The sequence below is a fragment of the Acomys minous genome (assembly GCF_964271855.1).
Source record: "Acomys minous genome assembly, chromosome: 3".
Taxonomy (NCBI): domain Eukaryota; kingdom Metazoa; phylum Chordata; class Mammalia; order Rodentia; family Muridae; genus Acomys; species Acomys minous.
This window is the reverse complement of record NC_140485.1, coordinates 112,389,046-112,407,369: the sequence shown is the minus strand read 5'-3', so window position 1 is coordinate 112,407,369 and position 18,324 is coordinate 112,389,046. Positions and strand designations below refer to the sequence as shown.

Here is an 18,324-nt window from a genome sequence, read left to right as displayed (position 1 = left end):
ACAAAGAGTCTCCTGCATCTTAGCTAATGCACTGTAATTATTCCCTCTCAAGTTGCTTTTCATGTTAGGGCTCCCTATCCAAGCATCTCAGTGCCCCGGAACATGAAAGCTGTGCCAGAACCAACGGAGAGAGGCAGGGTCTCAGAGATGGGAGAAATCTTAGAACTGGAGTTTTTAAATTTCAGTGACTCCTTTAATGTTGGTGTGTGTGTGTGTGTGTGTGTGTGTGTGTGTGTGTGTGTGTGTGTGTGTGTTTCTGAGAAACAGGGTAGCAGGAGGAGTGTCCTAATTTAATGCAAGATTTCAGAGATGCTGAGATGGGAGGGGGAAAAGGAGCAGTTTAGAGGAGAAGAAAGAACTGGCAAGGAGTGTTGACAGGATGGCATCAGACAACAGGGCTGCGGAGGGCAGGACTGAGAAAAGCAGAGAGAGAGGTGGGAAGCGGGTTGGGATGAGAGGAAGGACTGGGAAAGGCTGTGCAAAGTGACAGCGGATTGGCATTTACAAGCATCCCACTATTTAACATGGCCGTCTCAGCATTAACCTTTGAAAGTGTTCTTTTCACACATCCCTAGTTTGATTCTTCAGACTGTGCAGTGCATCAGGGAACGAATATGTGCGAAGAAAACAGTTCTGAGGACGTTTTCGTTCTCTCAGTCTGCCCACCATCAGGGAGTGCGTCTTTCAGGCCTCTGCCAGCCTCAGGGTGAGGCACGTCCAAGTCAAGGGGGTTAAGGCAGGAGGGGGTTACGTGATTTGCAAAGGTGGGTGGCTGTGCATGAAGCACAGGTAACTGAAGTCCTAGGAAGAGAGCAGGATAATATGACTCCCCACTTAAGTCAGTAGGCAGGTGACCTATAACTGTAGCCTCTTTAGTCTCCCTGCTGCTTTGATTTCCTAAGCCATGCAGAGGAATGTGGAAATTTTATGGGCAGAGAAAGGACTATAAAGTATACTAGGGGGAGTAAGCTATAGAACAATAGTGAACCCAGTCTTTAATAGTAACCTGTACCAGGTAAGTTCTGTGGGAACTAGACTCCCATGAAGGAAAAAACCTCGGGTCAAATTTAGGAAATGTTTCTTTTCTTTTTTTCTTTCTTTCTTTCTTTTTTTTTTTTTTTTTTTGGTTTTTCGAGACAGAGTTTCTCTGTGTAGCCTTGGCTGTCCTGGACTCGCTCTGTAGACCAGGCTGGCTTTGAACTCACAGCGATCCACCTGCCTCTGCCTCCCGAGTGCCGAGTGCTGGGATTAACGGCGTGTGCCACCATGCCTGGCTTTTTTTTTTTTTAAGTCTGTCCTCTTCCCCTTCCTTCCTTCCCTTGTCTTCCCTCTCTCACTGTCTTCCTTCCTCCTGTCTTCCCTCTCTTCCTGTTTCCCTTTCCCCTCTTCTCTTCCTGCTTCTCTGCTGTTCTGTGAAAAATTTCCCAGTTCTCTGAAATCAAGATGGTTTTCAGGTTTCAAATATAAGTGCAAAAGCTTTCTTTGGGCATCGAGAGGAGTTGTATCCGGAAGGGTGCTGCAGGAATGGGAGGGATTCTGAATACTAGGAGACTGAACGTAGCCCACCCTGAGTGTTTCCAAGATGTAATTTCAGTCCTTTTGTTTTGGAATTTGGAGTACAGTTGCCTTTTGTATTCAGATATTTTATAACATATGTCTCATTCTGTCTGTAGTGTGATATAGTGGGAAAGACTCATTACAAGAGCAATATTGTCTTAAGGAGTAATAGAATGTGCAACCCTGGAAAATCACCAATAGGCCATGTTTTTCCTACACAAACCGGGCATCCTGATGCCAGATCTTCCAACAGTGGAATTACTTGGAGGAATTCTTAAGATTGAGATAAAGGTGATTTCAAATTCTTTTTGTTGACTCTGAAACAATTATGTTCAAATTTTTTTTTTATTTTTGGTTCTACTTGGTTTAACTTCCCCCAAGGTCTTAATAGCCCCGCCCCTTCAGGGGCTGAGGAGGGGGACAAAAGTGGTTTCTGATATTAAAACACTTATCAGAAAAGTCATACAATTAGACAAGTGACTAGTTCTGTTATATGTGGCAATTCAGCTGCAGTCTGAATTCTCTAAAACTTTGTTCTGGACTTTTAGGTGGGTGATGTAAGTGTAAACCCAACCTTTCTTAGAGGTTTTCTGTCAAATAAGCAAACCAGTTAAGCTCAGGAAGAGACACTGGAAGTGAGGGATTTAACAAAACCTGGTGTGTTAGCAGGACACTCAGAAGGGACCAGTGTCTCATCAGTTGCAGGGAGGTTCTATCCAGAAGGTGAGGTTTTTACCCAAAGCCTAGTGATGAAGAAATAAGCCAGTCAAAAAGATGAATTCCAAGCCAAAGAAAATCCAGTTTGGAATGAGAGAGGCAAGCACCATGCTGGGCTTTTTCTTTGGAACCCAAGGAAGTGCATTGAGTATGGAGACTGTTAGCATAAATGGAGGGAGAGGCTAGAGAGAACAGGTGTGGGCCGGGTTAAAACCACCAATGAAAGAGTTTAGGTTTCATTCTTACTGTAGTGTGACGAGGAGGAAAAGCTCATTGTAAGTTTAGAAAGTATGGATGCCAGTCAAAAGTAGTGTAGGGCTGCTCCCAGCATGGAAATCATGAAACCATTATGATGCTGTTCTGTCTGGATATTGTCCTTAGGGTCAGAGTCCGCTAAGCGTAGTGAGCTCAGATAATGCCAAAGGGTTGAGGGATGAGCTTGAAGAGGGCAAAAGGAGTTGGTGGTGAATTTCACGACAAAACTAGGGGAACGAGGAAAATCGGTGCCATTAATGATGTCTTTGCTTTACTCCCTGATCTGTTAGGTCTCCACTTAGTCAGGTGAAAGAAGGTGATGGGGAAAGTGGCCTAAAAAAAGTAAGTGAAAAGAGGCAAAATCTTACCGATGGATAGGTGAGTAGTCTACTGGCTTTGCCTTCAACTCATAGTTGGTAGATGGTAACAAATACGTAGAAAGATTAATTTTCGAGCCAAGAAAAGGAATCAACCCAAATAGACTTGGAGCCAAATGTTGGCTTCTGTTTTCCCTCTGAATGCCAAAGTGCATGTATGCTTAAGTGTGTGTGTGTGTGTGTGTGTGATGTAGTCGTGTAGTCTTGTAAGTGCAGGAACACGCATCTGTGCATGTATTCGGAAGCCTGATGACAATGCGTGCTGTCCCACTCTATCATTCTCCACCTTAAGTCCATGAAGACAAGCTTCTGCTGGATGGGCAGTAAGCTCCCGCCATGCTCTCGTCTCCCTTTCCCCATCTGATATGATTTATATCTCAACCTATGCTTAGCTTTTTTTACATGTGGGTGCCGGGGTGAGCCCTCAGTTCCACATAGCAAGCACTTTTATGCACTCATTTAACCCTGGCCTGATACCTGGGCATGAAACTATTACTACATGTTGTCCTTAGGTTTTTTTGCATGTCAGGTTTCCAGCATTTGCTTTGTTTCTACTGGGAAAATCTAACTGAATGCCAAAAAGTGACTTATCACTGCATTGGTGCCTCCATAGCTGTTTACATCGTCTTCAGAATACACAAAAGTATATTTCTTACTGGAAATGAAAATTATTTTCCTCTACACTCCTCTTCATAGTAACAGCCTGAGTCTCTCATGCTGTGCCCCTAGAATAGAAGAAATCCCCTTGTGGTGGGTTATCTTCTCTGTCACTTTGAGTACACCTGTGTATTTGGTTAAATGTTTTCCCAGGTGTGCCAGTGTCCACATGGGCTTAGCACTTGACATGATAGCCTGAAGAAAGCTGATGTGTGAAAGCCTCACCTAGTGCATCAAGGATCTGAGTAGAACAGAAGAGAACAGGTCACTCTGAGCCTCTTGAGCTGGGACACCTGTCTTGTCTTCACACGTGGATGGGATGCTCTCCCTGCCCTTAGGCTCAGTGTAGATGGGGGTTTATGCCACGGACTCACCTTTGCAGACCTCTAGACTCTGGCAAGGGCTGCACTCTGGCTGGTCTGGCCTAAAATTTTAGTAAACCTCATAAATGTCACATGAGTCTATTTTCAATAGTCTTCCTTTTCCCACTGGATATAAATAGATGTAGTATAAGGGACGTGTGTGTGTGTGTGTGTGTGTGTGTGTGTGTGTGTGTGTGTGTGCGCGCGCGCGTTCATCTTTTGCTCATTTCTGTCCCTCTAGAGATAGTTAAAACACCTTTTGCTCATACAAGTACAGAACTACAGAAACATTTAGCTTGTTTGATTTTTAATCTCCAGATACCCACCACTCTGTTTTAAAGCTCTATTTCCAGTGATCTTTCTGTACCACGTGGACTGAATGAACACATATAGACTCACCGTAGCATCAGTGACATTCTCCATGGAGCAGGGAGAACAAAGAACGGTGCTTGTATTTGACGACACTGGTTCTGTCCCTATGGCTCATGGACTCTCTATAAGACTCACAGATGCTTTCAGCAGACTCATGAGGCCCAATTAATTTCCCAGGAGCACGAATATGCTCTCATTTTCTCATGAGTATTAAGTCAGATTGCAGGAAGACGTACAAGTAAGAATTGGAGTGGCCTTTGGTAAGTCAAGCGTTAGTATTTGAAATAAGTAAAAACAGTGCCTGATATCTTTGGTAAAATATAGTTCTTTTTCATAAAAAAGAAAAACTGGTGGGGCTGTGATTGTTAAACAAATTAGTAATTATTTCACAGGTTTTATTTTATTTACTTTGTGGCTGATCTATTTGTTTGGAGACAACTCCATAGAAGTGTACTTGCCTGTCAAGTCCAGGGCCATGGTTGTAATTTCCAGCATCAAAGCAAAGCAGTCCAATTCCTCAATTGTCAATCTTAGTTTACAGTATGACAGTGCTTCTCAACTTTCTTAATGCTGCAACCCTTTAATACAATTCCTTGTGTTGTGGTGACCCCCCAACCATAAAAGTATACTTGCTGCTATTTTATAACTGTTATTTTGCTACTGTTATGAATTATAATGTAACTTCTTGGGGATAGAGGTTTGCCAAAGATGTCCTGACCTTCAGATGGAGAAATGTTGTCATATGGAGTGGCGATAACTTAGAGTCGATATGCTGTCTGTTGATAATTGACAGCATATATGTGTGCATGATGTGTGACTACAAGCTAGAGGAAAGCGTGGTTGAATTTGTTTTCCTTGTCCACCTTTGTGTGGCTTCTGAGAATTGAACTCTGGTATCTAGGCTTGTGGGGTAAGTGCCTTTACTCACTGAGCCTTCTTACTGATATGGTAAATTCAGTATATTTACAGTGTATACGCATTCTGAATCTAAAATATGTAGGAACCATACTTAAACCAGGACTTTTATATAAATATGTTACTATACGGGTAAGTGTGATGCTCATAAACCCATTAGGTTCACACTTTCAAAGTTTGTATTTTCCATCAAATTATTCTTTCTCAGAACTGCCTAAATCAATTCCAATTATAGGTTTGATTTTATTGTTTTTACAGTCTTGGGCATTTGGTGGCATTCTCTCATGGCCACCTTGTCATCCAATCAGTCATCAAAATAATCAATTATAAGTATTTATTTGAAACATCTAAATGTGTAGAATTTGCTTTTGCATGCGCACTGGCTGGCTTTGCACATATCACTAGTTTATGGCTTCAGGATTGCAAATCCATGGATTGTTATCTCTTCTGTGATGCATTTCTCTTTCATCTCCAGCATGGCCCTGGCATGAGGAGAGGGCGGGTTTTGAATCAGGGAAGTGGCCCCTTTCTTGTGTGAATAGGCTTCGATGCTTTTTCTCTTGTGGAGTGTAGCCTGGTTACCACCCGTGGTGTCGTTCCTTACTTGTGACCACTACACTTTGGCCGGCTTCATGCCCCGCATCTGACTGTCTATTTCACAAGGACTCTCTCTTCCTTTCTTCTTTTGCAGCTTTTGGACCACTCCAGCCTAAGCAGTTCAGGGGCTGTCTCCATCACCCAGCCAAACCTTCTGTACCAAGATCTGAGTCAAACAGTCATCTCCCCCATTCCTCACAGCCATCCACCCCCATTCCCCAGTGGGCACTAGGTTGTCCTAAGTTCTCTTTAGATCTTTGGAAAGATCTTACCTTCTCGTGTGTAACATTTGTCTGCATTGGGTCTATGTGGCTTCACTCTTACAATAGATCAGTCATGTGAGAGAAATATATATGTATATATATATACATACATACATACACATATATATGTATCAAATACATTTGTGTGTTTGTGTGCATATGTTTGCGGGTGTACATATAAAAATGCACACAGGTGTCAGCCAGAGCACAGCTTGTTACAGCCCATCATCTCTTTCCACCATATGAGTTTTGGGGTCATCTCAGGTCATCAGGCTGGCAAGAAGCACTGTTACTTCCTGCACTATATTGCTGGCCCTCTTTGGTTTTACTATCTTGAAGGAGGGTGGCGCTTACTTAAAATGTGTGTAAAAACACCATATATAATTAAGCACCAGAATCCAAAATTCACAAACCATGAGCCTGTTCCGGGAAAAAAACTAGAATTTTGTGTGAAGTAAAAACGAAATCTTGAGAGGTGTCAGATTGGGGAAGGTGGTCTGTATAGGGAGTGAGAGCCTAAATGATCCAAGCACTTTGAATCAAGAACATGCAAAGACGTGGCTTCTAACTTTATCTCATAATTTGTAAGGCATCTTAAACATTGTGAATAACCAGCTTCGTGAAATATTCTGTTTGAATGCCAAAGTCTAAAAATATATACCGTTGCATACATACACAGAAGAGTTTTTAAAGCATGAGGATTTGTGTCTTTCCTATCAGTGTGATAATTAAAAGTAGCATTATCGTTAAAAGTATAACTTAAAGGTCAAGTGTTCTCCATATAATAAGTCCATGATGCATTGCACCTAGGCATCAGACAGTGGTGTTTGTGAATAAAATACTTGCTTTCTTTGGCAGTGAGGACTCTTTCTCTTCCCTGTTTGTTTTATTTTTCTGAAATTCTATCAGTGTTTTCCTCATTTCCTCTTTATAAAGGCCTCAAACTTTTTGCTTGTACCTTCTTATATTTCTTTAAGGATTGTCTTCGTTTCCTCCATTATCATTTTCATAAGTATTGATTTAATGTCATTTTCTTGTGTTTAAGTTATGTTAGGGGATCCAGGGCTGCTTTCCATAGGATAACTGGGTTTTGAAGATGCTATTTGCTCTGGTTTTGCTGTGTTTTTATGCTGGGTTGTCTATGGTGTTGGCTGCTAGATTCCTGTTGTCGGCTGGAGTTCTCCGGGATGTAGGTAAAGGCCTGGGTAGGAAGCTGAGTGTTCCCGAAGGTGCCCTCCTCAGATTATTGGGAATGATCTCGGATTGGCGGGTGATTCTCAGGGACTTGCTGGGGGCTCTCATCAACTGTGGGATCCTGGTGACCAAGTAGGCTCTTCAGAGTATGGGGACCCTCGTCTCCTTAAGGGAAGTCCCGGAATTGGCTGCCTTGCTACTGGCTTTCTTGCTCCAAGGTTAATGAGGTCCCACTGCCCAGCCACTGTCTTCAGTCAATGTGCTCAACGCTGTCCTCACCCCGTCGAAAAGCCAGAAGTTGGAGCTACCTGCCCTGCTGGCTATCAGAAGGCGGAGGTTGGGACCGTGAGCCGTGGTGCCTTGAAAGTTTCCGCGTGGTGGTGGTTAGTGTGGGCACCTGAGGTTGGAGCTGGGTGTCTCTATCTCAGAAGGAAACCAGTTCACTGGAGGGGCTCAGATTGTGGCCACAAGCCAGGAAAGTCTCTGCTCAATAAAAGTGGACACCCATGGTTGAAGACCTGAAGCTGAGGCCGTACCGCAGAAACCCGGGAGTTTTCCCCAGTGTTTAGCCAAGTGACCTGGTTTGACCTGCGAGTTTACAGGATTTCTCTGTGTAACAGCCATGGCTGTCCTGGACTCGCTTTGTAGACAGGCTGGCCTCAAATCCACAGAGATCCATCTACCTCTGCCCCTCAAGTGCTGAGATCAAAGGCTTGCAACACCAGGCCCAGCTAAATGATATTCTTAATTACATCACTATCAATCAAACTCATTACCCATAACTATTAATTGTACATTATATAATATTTAGAATACTTTTATTGTTTCTATGTTAATCAATATAATGAGACATGTTGTCTTTTCAGTTGTCTCTTTGTTCATTTATTTTTATATAGCCTTTTCTAGTGCACATTTATCCATTTTGATAAATGCATTAGTGAGCACATATGTCTTTCAAGATTGTACTTCTTATTGCCAGACTGTTCTCCAGCATGTCACACTACTTAAAAAATAATGCAAACACATAAGTTTCAATGCTTTTCCTTGAGTGATAAATTGAAGAACCTTTCCCTCAAGCAACCACAAAGAATATTAGCCCTACATTAAAGAAGTATACCAAATATGTGTGACTTGATGTCATTAAACATAGCCTCAGCTAGCTGATCCTCCGTCAAACATTGCTGAACACTTAACTTGAAATTTGAGGCAAGAAGAATAACAACAAAGAAGCTTTGATTTTTTTTTTTTTAACATCAAGAGCGAAGGACGTACATGTGTAAAACTTTCAGACTGTATGTATAGAGGGCCAGTTGTTCTCAGAGAGTGTAGATTATTTTTAAAAGTCGGTGAGAGCAAGTGTTGCCTACATTTAGGTTGATGGAGAGACCAGGCACTGCTACAGGGGAGCCAGCTGTGTAAATTGCCACTGTATCAAGTCAGTAGACAGGGCAGGCGGTTGCTCCTGCTTGTTTCCTCCTCTGCAGAACGGCTCAGTGAGTGTGTTATTAATGTATAGAAGCCAGCCAAGGGAGCCATGTAGTGCTCCGTGTAAATAAGTCTATTTATCCCAACCATTCCATAGAAGAGAGTTATCAGCACTAATTTTCCTCATTATTTAACCCGTGTTGAGTGCCACTAAAATGCTGAAATAGTTAGGATAAGCTTTTATTTCATGACTTTCGTCTCTTTAATGATCAAATTGGTGTGGACTAGAGACGACTAGCATTTGTTCATTCCATTTCTGTAATAAGAAAATGGTTGCAGCTTAAAAATGCATATCGCTGAAAATTGCTAAGTGGTCTTAATGGTAAATAGGACGCACTTTAAAAATATGACACAAAGCATATTTTACTCCAAACTTTATTTTATGATAGAAGAAAATTACTATTAAGAAGCTAATAAGTCTTTTGAACTCCACATTATAAAATTGGTAGTCAGAAGCTAAAGTTGTAGAAATAAATACATAATTTACTTGTAAAATGCTTTATCAGTGGATAAGCAGGCCAGCAATGCTGTATAGCTTTTCTAAGATCTCAGGTTCGGCCATGGTTAAGATCTGAAACTTGTCTAATGCAAATTGGTGAATTGGAAAGACATTTTGATAACTTAGTTATTGATGTTACGAATGTGAGAATAGCCATGGATTCTTCTTCTGCAAATTAGATTAGGATCCAGGATATCCTGTGATTTTGTTTTTTGGTAAGTGTTTTTCAAAATATACAGATGAATTTTTTTGTTGTTCTATTAATATACTGTCTGTGAGAATCAAGTTAAAAAGTAATTCCAGCTTATGAGAGAAGTTGAAGGCTGGGAAATACAAGTAAACAATAACAGGAATTACTATTAATATAGTATGCATATTCTGTACTTGAGTGTACTGAAATAGTAGAGAAAATTGTTATAGAAGCTTGAGATCACAAAGGTCCACCCTACTGGCAATTGTACAGTTTGGAAATTTGATTTCTCATATAGTTGAAGCCTTTCTCTCTGCGATGATTTGAACTCCAGGTTGTATATTAATTGAGATAGGTAGACTAGTAGTCACTGAGCTTTCAGTCTATCATTGTACATGTCAGTATGCATCAGAGTAGAATACAGAAGCTTACTTCTGCATTTTAGGAAGAGAGGGCCAAGTGTTGTTGAAGAAACCTTATACAAGTTAGCCATAACAAGCCTCTTAATGTATTGCTGTTAAAATTATATGCTGGGGAGAATTTGATGAATGGTAAAATTTGGTTCTAGTTTTTAAGTGTAACAAAATGATATCGTCACATTTTTTGTGATTTATGTATTTATTAAAATATTGCATGAGAACAACAGGATATCTTTCTGGAGGCTCCTTGTATTAATATAGCAGACCAGTGCCAACATCTCACTGTTGTAAATAGTCAATATATGAGCTTTGCCTGTAGCAAAAAATAAAATCAGTTTTAGTGGGCTGGTGGGACTCTGTCTGTGTCATTTGCCTCACCAGGATCCATAAGGAAATAATGGCTGCTCAGTTAAAGTGACTTCATGCTTGGTTTTGTGCAGCTTCTGAAGAGCATAGTGGTCATTGCAGACTAGGGTCAGGAGTAATGTGAATGAGCTGGCAGTTTCGAGACAACAGTGCATCAACTATGTACTAGAACTGGCTTTAGAAAAGCTGGGCTTTATCAAAAAGCAGGCAACAAAGTCCATGTCAGAGACAGGTCCGCTCCCCTTACTAGGCAACTCACTTGAAGACTGAGCTGCCTGATCGCTCCCCACCTGGTGGGGCTGCCTCACCAGGCCACAGGGGAAGAGGATGCACAGAGTCCTTATGGGACTTGATGTGCTGGGATGACTTGGTGGTGGTGTTGGGGCTGCCCTTTTCTGAGGAGTAGGGAAGGAGGGATGGGAGAGGAGGGAGAGAGAGTGAGACCAGGAGGAGAGGAGGATGGGGGCTACTATATGGAAGAAAAGTGAATAAATATTTTTTTAAAAAACAGAAAGAAAGAAAAGTTGGGCTTTAGGGCCAACAAGGTGGGCCAGTGGGTAAATGAGTCTGACACCTAGTGTGAGACCTAAGTTTGATTCCTAGAACCGTATACTGGAGAGAGACTTCCTCAAGTGCCTTCTGACTTACTTCAATCATATGCCCTGGCATTTGCCTACACACACACACACACACACACACACACACACACACACACACACACACAGACACACACACCCCACCCCACACACACTCTCTCTCTCTCTCTCTCATATATATATATATGAGAGAGAGAGAGAGAGAGAGAGAGAGAGAGAGAGAGAGAGAGAGAGAGAAATTGAACAGGAAATTGAACAGTAGCCCTCATATTTCCTTTACAAAGTATTCTTACTTCATGACTTGATGTTCTCAGTGGTCAGTAACTGGGGAAAGATATATGGGTTGACGTTGGAAGTTATGTCACTTCCTGCAGTCTTCCGTTTCTCTGCATTAACGTTCTTGTTGAGGGAGAAAGAAAAAGAAGGAAGTACTTTCTGTGCATATCAAAACCAGTGAGTTTGCTTGTTTTATTTCACAAAATCTTGCAATTGGGTAGGACTGCAGAAATTTTAGAGAGAGTTTTGAACTAGAATCAAGCTCTTGCTGGCCTGCTGGTCTACCACGTTACCTTAAGTAGGCGATGATGCTTCAGTTTTCTGTATTGTAAAACAGGAATCAAATAATGTCTTGGCTGACTGTTTTTCAACGGTCGAGCCCAGAAGACATTTTAAATTTTAATATTTTCTTTTTTTGTTTATCTTAGCCTATTTCTTTTTTCTTTTTCTTTTTTAAATTTTATTGAATGTCTATGATTTACATGCCATGCACCAGTAAAATAAAACAAACAGACAAACAAAAAAAATCTTGTCACAGAAGCTGTAGTGTATCACGCAGTATAGCCTTTTGCCCACATATGCTTACTTTCAAATGTTCATTGTTATGAGTCATGGGTCTGGTTTGAGGCCTACATTGTAGTTACTAGATCCTCACTGGGACTGCAGTCAGATATCCCATTGTTGCCATGTGTCATGGAGATGATTCTTCTTCTTCTTCTTCTTCTTCTTCTTCTTCTTCTTCTTCTTCTTCTTCTTCTTCTTCTTCTTCTTTGTTTGTTTTTTGAGACAGGGTTTCTCTATATAGCATTGACTGTCCTGGACTCGCTTTGTAGACCAGTCTGGCCTCGAACTCACAGCAATCCACCTGCCTCTGCCTCCTAAGTGCCGGGATTAAAGGCATGCACCACCACCGCCCAGCGTCTCAGAGACTCTTAATCTTTGAATCTGCAGGTCTGGCCCCTTCATGTATTCCAGCAGGTCATACATGGGGTAACTGTTGGGGAGTGGTCCATTCAGAGACCTGGATCAGAACCTGCTTCCTTGTCCTCAGGGCAGGACCCACTGTTCTGCTCCCGTATCATCATGAAAGGGCCTGCTCTCCCGCTCCCGTGTCCTTGTGACAGGGCCAGCTCTCTTGCTCCCCTGTCCTCAGGGAAGGACAGGGCCAGCTCTCCAGCTCCTGTGTCCTCAAGGCAGGGCCAGGTCTCAGTATCCCATGACCCTAGGGCTGGCTCACCTGCTCCCGAGTCCTCAGGGCCAGCTCTCCTGTTCTTGTGTCCTTAGGGCCAGCTTTCCTGCTCCCGTTCAGTTCACCAGATTGTTGCTGGCCATCAAGCCTGGATGGCCTCCTACTCCTGTGGGTACTGGATGTTATGGGCCATCAAATAGGTGGCAAGTGGAGGTCCCTCAAAGTCTTCGTTGACTAGCTCGCAGAAACCATCGATGTTGGCTCAGCTCAGCCTCTTGTCCTGGGGCACTTGTGGCTCTGTTGATTGGTGCCTCATGAATCTATGGTTCCATTGTGTGCTCCATTTGCCATGGGCCCCCGCCTCAGTCCAGCTCCAGCTCTTGGCACTGAGCATGGTCCCAGCCTATGATAGGAGGTCCAGGAGGCCTGTGGTGTGGGCGATGCAGTCCTCACTGGAGCTCGACTCTAACAACACCCCCTACACAAAAGCCATGTCCTTGGCCCACACTGTACCAGGCCACAACCCAAAAGGCAGCAGCTGCTGCAGCGGTGGCGGCCTGGGGTCCCTGGGAGCTCACCAGAGAGTGGTTCCATGGTCCTGTCATGGGAGAGCATGGACAATCCACATGACCGGATTTCCTTCTTTCTGGGAAACACCAGGACTCTGTTTTGGAGCTCTCAGTATAGTCCTTTGGTGGCTGTGCAGTCACTGCTGTTCTGCGGATCAGACACAGTGTATGATCAACACCATCTTGGATGATCTTCGCTTGGGTATTTCTAATACATTGCACTGAGTGTTTTCTCCCAATCAGGCCGCTCTTGGGGGTGAACATTTCTGTGTAGTTCTGCGCTTTGTAGCTTGTCTTGGATCTAAAATTTAATATTTTCATTGTGTATAAGTATCTTTTTATAGTTGTATAGTCCTATTGGCTCATCAGTCTTCTTAGCTCTGTTATTTGTGATGTCATTTCAGGTTCCTATATGGTTGTGGATTCCTCAAATCACGACCCTGGAGAAAAAGCTCGACTTCAGCTGCCCACTATGAAGGAGAATGACACCCATTGCATTGACTTCAGTTACCTGTTGTACAGCCAGAAAGGGCTGAATCCTGGCACTTTGAACATCCTTGTTAGGGTGAATAAAGGACCACTTGCCAATCCAATTTGGAACGTGACTGGCTACACTGGTAGAGACTGGCTTCGGGCTGAGCTGGCAGTGAGCACCTTTTGGCCCAATGAATACCAGGTAATCTGAGATTTTCTGGTTTGTGCTCTCATGTACTGGGTCTCCATGTATGTGGAAAGTATAGATACAAATACTGGTCCTGCAGTAATAGGTTCCCTCCCTCTTGTGTCTCAACTCCTCATTCTTGGGGAATTTGAATACACTGGCACAGAACATTCCAACTGAGAAAATATTTTCATGCATAGAAAACAGGAGTTCAGCCCACAGCTTGTTGTCAGTTTGGCACAGGGTTACATACTTCTGATTCTGATGCACATATTTCTATGTCCTTGTGCAAGAAGAAATAGGTTTTTGTTTTTCCATTAGACTGCAATATTCTGACTGGATTGGCTTACTGATTTCCTGAAAATAACATTTGAGAAATAAATAGTAGATAGAATTTTGCTGTCTTGAGGTGATAGCTTTGATTCTTCGTCTTCCTAACTAAATGGAATATTTAAAACAAGCACACACAAAAAAAGATAAGTTGTCTATAAAAACCTTTGGGTGATTTTTTTTCTTGGAATGCTTAATCTGATTATGATGAGAGAACACAGTGAATAATGTTAATTCCTGTGTTAGTGTTCTGTGACTGAGTTTGTGTGGCTTAAGAGAGAATCCATGTGCCAGCTTGAAGCCATCCTTCGGTCACACGGGCTAGTAGGCTTAATGTCTGCAAAAACATGATCTTTTGTAAGAACTCAGAGCTTGTGCAGATGTGAGATTGGAATTTTTTAGAAGACCCACCTCTTCAGGGTTTATTTTAGAGCTAATATGAGCACATTTATGCATAAGCATATTCTACAATGGCCAGTAGCATAATTATTTCATTCAAATATTTCAAAAGGGGACTGTGTCTTTATGGTTGTTACTCATTAACTACAAAACACAAAAACAAACAAACAAAAACCAGTTTCATAATCTCCTGTATCATAGACCTGGTGAAAGCTAAGGTTCTCATTTTCATGTTGTGTGTCTAGTGGAGGTCCAGCAGATTTCATTATGTGTTAGCGGCTTCCGTTATAGCTGAACAGAAAAATGTTCCTCTTTAATAGGAAACACACACACACACACACACACACACACACACACATGCACGCACAAACATGCGCGCGCACTCAGGAACTACAGCACCTACAGATTGCACATGTAGGTGGGTGGGGTATGCATGTGTGTGCTCCAATGGGCATGTGTATCAGGCTGCTGTTCGAGCATTGGTTATAAATCCTTGGACTTGTCTGTGACGTGGGTGCCTTGGTGACTGTCATCACTATATCTGATTGTGTGTTATCAGTATCTGAATTGCATAGTATCTGTCATGGAGCTTAATGAAGTCCCATTGTGACTTATCAAGTGAATATTTTGCCTCTGCCATTCTTTTTTACCCTCTAAAACTTAATAAGTGAGAAAGAATAACAGGCATTGTTAGTCATGTTTTCAACTTTAAAAAGATTTTTAAATTGGTCTTTCAAGAATTTTAACCATACAGATAACTCTTCCTACCTCCGAAATTTTAATAGGTGACTTAGCTGTTTTGATAGTTTCTAGTTTAGGAGACACCTGGTTGGCGTAAGTACCAGTTGTGAGGTTCCTCTGGGAGAAATTTGGATGGTTGATTTCTGTTCTTTTATAAGAAAAGGACCACCTCATTGTGACACAGAAGCACTTGTTAGACTTGCCTTCCGACTTATGACTTAAACATTTTGTTCTCTTGGATCAAACCTCCGCCAGCTGGGCTTGGCAGCCCTGGGAGGTTATTGTGGTCCTCGGGACCCTCCTCCATGAGGATTGCCCTCTAATTCAAGGCCAGCTAGCTATAGTTTGAATTGTTTGAAAAAAATTATTTTCAGTTCATATACGTTGGTGTTTTGCCTGCATGTATGTCCATGTGAGGGTGGCAGATCCCCTGGAACAGGAGGTACAGACAGTTGTAAGCTGCCATGTCTGGGCTGGGACATAAACCTAGGTCCTTTGGAAGAGCAGTCAGTGCTCTCAACCACTGAGCCATCTCTCTAGCCCCCTATAGTTTGAATCTTAAAAAAGAAGGAAAAAAGTAAGGAAACCAAGGAAAATATCCAAGCCTTTTCAAGCAGTTGCTTAAGATGTCAGAACTGCTTTTTATATTTGAAAAAAATGAAAATATTTTTTAGAAAAAAAAAGACCTTTTCCCTAGAGAAAAGAATTAACATATTCTTGCTTAATTATGAGATGATTTAACTGAGACCTCTACATGTGTCACATAGAGCTTTTTTTGTTTGTTTGTTTGTTTGTTTGTTTTTTTTTGACTTACCAGGAAGAGGTATCTTCAGGCTGTGGGAAAACTATACCATTGAAGTGACCCACTGGCTTGGCTTGCATTGTTTGGTATTTCATTTTTTAATCTTTTTAAAGAGTTCAAGTAGAAATCTGCTTGTTCAGCCCATCCTTCCTCTTTATGGCTTGTCCATCCTGGGAAACATTGCCTACCAAAAAAATGGGAAATTGTGGTTACCTCCTAGCCACTTTAAACAGAATGATGCGTTGAGTACACACTCTCCATTGTTGAATGGGAGAAGCAGGTGTAAGTTTTAGTGTTTGGCAATCAACACAGTAGCACAGAGCTATAGAAGAAGCTGCTGTCAGCCTGTCTTCAGGACAATAGTTGTCTTCAGCCAAGCACATGGGTAGAAATGATCACGTTTATTGTATCTGTGTCCTGGTAGGGAGATGCTGTGGTATATTCTAGGGTTCAAGGTAGTCCTGTAGATTGTTTGTGCCAAATAAGTAAGAAACAAAAAACCCCAAGGAAGTCCTTTGTAAATAGAATGTCTGGTTACATTATAAGTACAGACCTACAACATTTCTAAGAGAGTAACAGTCTTCACTCTGGAGAGTAACAGCACCCACCCTGTGTGCATGAAATGACTTTCTCTTTGGTATTAAACCCATTATTTCCCCCTGAACAGTGAGGCTGTTATGAAATGAGGCAGACAGATGACACACATAACTTGCAGAACTAATAGTGGAGACTTAATTTGTTGCTTTCCATCAACTGGGTGCACATCGTTAATCTCAAAAATGATGTGAGGTGAACACTGCAGGGCTCTGGCCAGGAATTGAAACGCAACAATGTAGCAAGTGTCATTCCAGGAAGAACAAGCATAGACCTTGTGCAGTCTCTTTTCTCTCTGTTTGGAAAGAATGTAAGAACAGACAGGAGAGTCTGGCTTTGCCTCCCCTTGGAGAGTTGTGTTCACATGTGCTGTGCTTGTATTTTGGCATTGGAGAGATTGCCACACTGCAGATATTGGATATCCCGCTGGTTTGGGACCTAAGAAGATTGACCTAAGTCAAGTGTGAATGTATCTGAGTAAACAGCCTGTAAGGGTAGATATGGAGGCAGGGCCGCCTCTGTAAGACAAGGCTGATGCCAACCATCCTTTAAAGATCCAGGGGTGTTAACCATTTTCCATGCTTCTTAGAACTCAAATTTTTACCAGTCTTTATCTGTCTATACAGTTCTCACCTTAGATATGTCTTATAGATGTAATGTTATATTATAAAGTATATATATATATACACACATGCATATAAAGTGATATGTATCATATATCATATATGATAATATATATATACATACATATATGTATATATACACATACACACACATATGCATACATGATAAAATGATAGAGTCCAAACATTGTGACTCTGGCTCGTTATTGTGAATATTGAGCCACTGAGCTGTATTGACTGTTTTTTGTCTATTTGATAGTCAATGCCAGCTCCTTCCACATTGGCAGACTTCTCAGTTCATTTGCACTTTTCATTGTTTTGTAGGTAGGGGTGGGCAGATGACTGTTGCTCTGGGTTAGGAGAGTTTCCTAGGCCGTATCAGGAAAATATTTTCTTCCATAGTCTAGGGTAGAGAGAAGAGGACCGGGGAGGAAAGGAGGGATTACTGCTGCCTTCATCTGAAGAGGAAAGTGATTGGCCAACTTAACCAGGCAACGAGAGTATGGGAGGGGAACAGGCATATTCCCAGGCAAAGCAATAATAACAGTGATGGTAATTTGCTTCCTAATGTCCCATGTCATTTTTCTCCAGTTATTTATGGCTGGCACACAAAGCCATGTCAGAACTGCAAGGATACATTTCTACTGTGATGGGGCAAGTTACATTTCTAGTGTCCTTATATATGGAAGATAAACATGTAAACTTGCACAAGGTTTAGACTGTATGGCAGTGATGACTTGCAGGCTGAAAGGAAAACAAGGGGAGAGGATTTTGTCTCTCATGTGTGCAGTGCTGTCCTGAATCTGCTCCTGTGTTCATACCATGTCATTTTACCATTATATGACACGCAAAGTAAATGTGTTTTACCTTCCTAGGTGGACCAGGTTTCTGATTAGCTAATGGAGGGTCAAAATCATTCCATTTTTGTCCTCTTTAGTCATCCAGTCTGGCTGCTAAAAATTTGGACTTTGCCCTTCTCAGTAACTATTGAATTTAACCATTCGCATGGGCTTCTTTTAGTAATGGCAACTCTAATGGCTCAACATGGTCACTGTGGGCAACAATTTGCTTCTCAGTAGGCTACATTATTATCAAAGCAGATGTTTTCTGGCACTGGCAAGCTTTCCATCTCCATAGATTCCTTTGTTGCATTGCAAATAGTCCAAATGTGGTTGGAAAGCCTCCCATCCTATTATAGCCATTGTTTTTCTAAAACTTCTGAGTGTGACTTCTCCTTGCCTTCTAAGGCAATTTACTTTTATTACAGACCGTCTCCTCTTCTTTGATGTTAGACTCTGTATTGATTCGTTGATGAATGT

At 41.9% G+C, this 18,324-nt stretch overlaps 1 protein-coding gene across 10 annotated transcripts in view; it reads left to right on the top strand.

Moving 5' to 3' along the window:
- PTPRK (protein tyrosine phosphatase receptor type K) overlaps positions 1-18,324 on the top strand; it is a 516,193-nt gene that overhangs the window by 171,296 nt on the left and 326,573 nt on the right. For all 10 annotated transcript variants that reach the window (XM_084775132.1, XM_084775130.1, XM_084775139.1 and 7 more), the window contains exon 3: positions 13,260-13,531. In XM_084775132.1, coding sequence (XP_084631258.1) covers positions 13,260-13,531 — 272 coding nt within the window. The remainder of the gene's footprint in view (positions 1-13,259; positions 13,532-18,324) is intronic.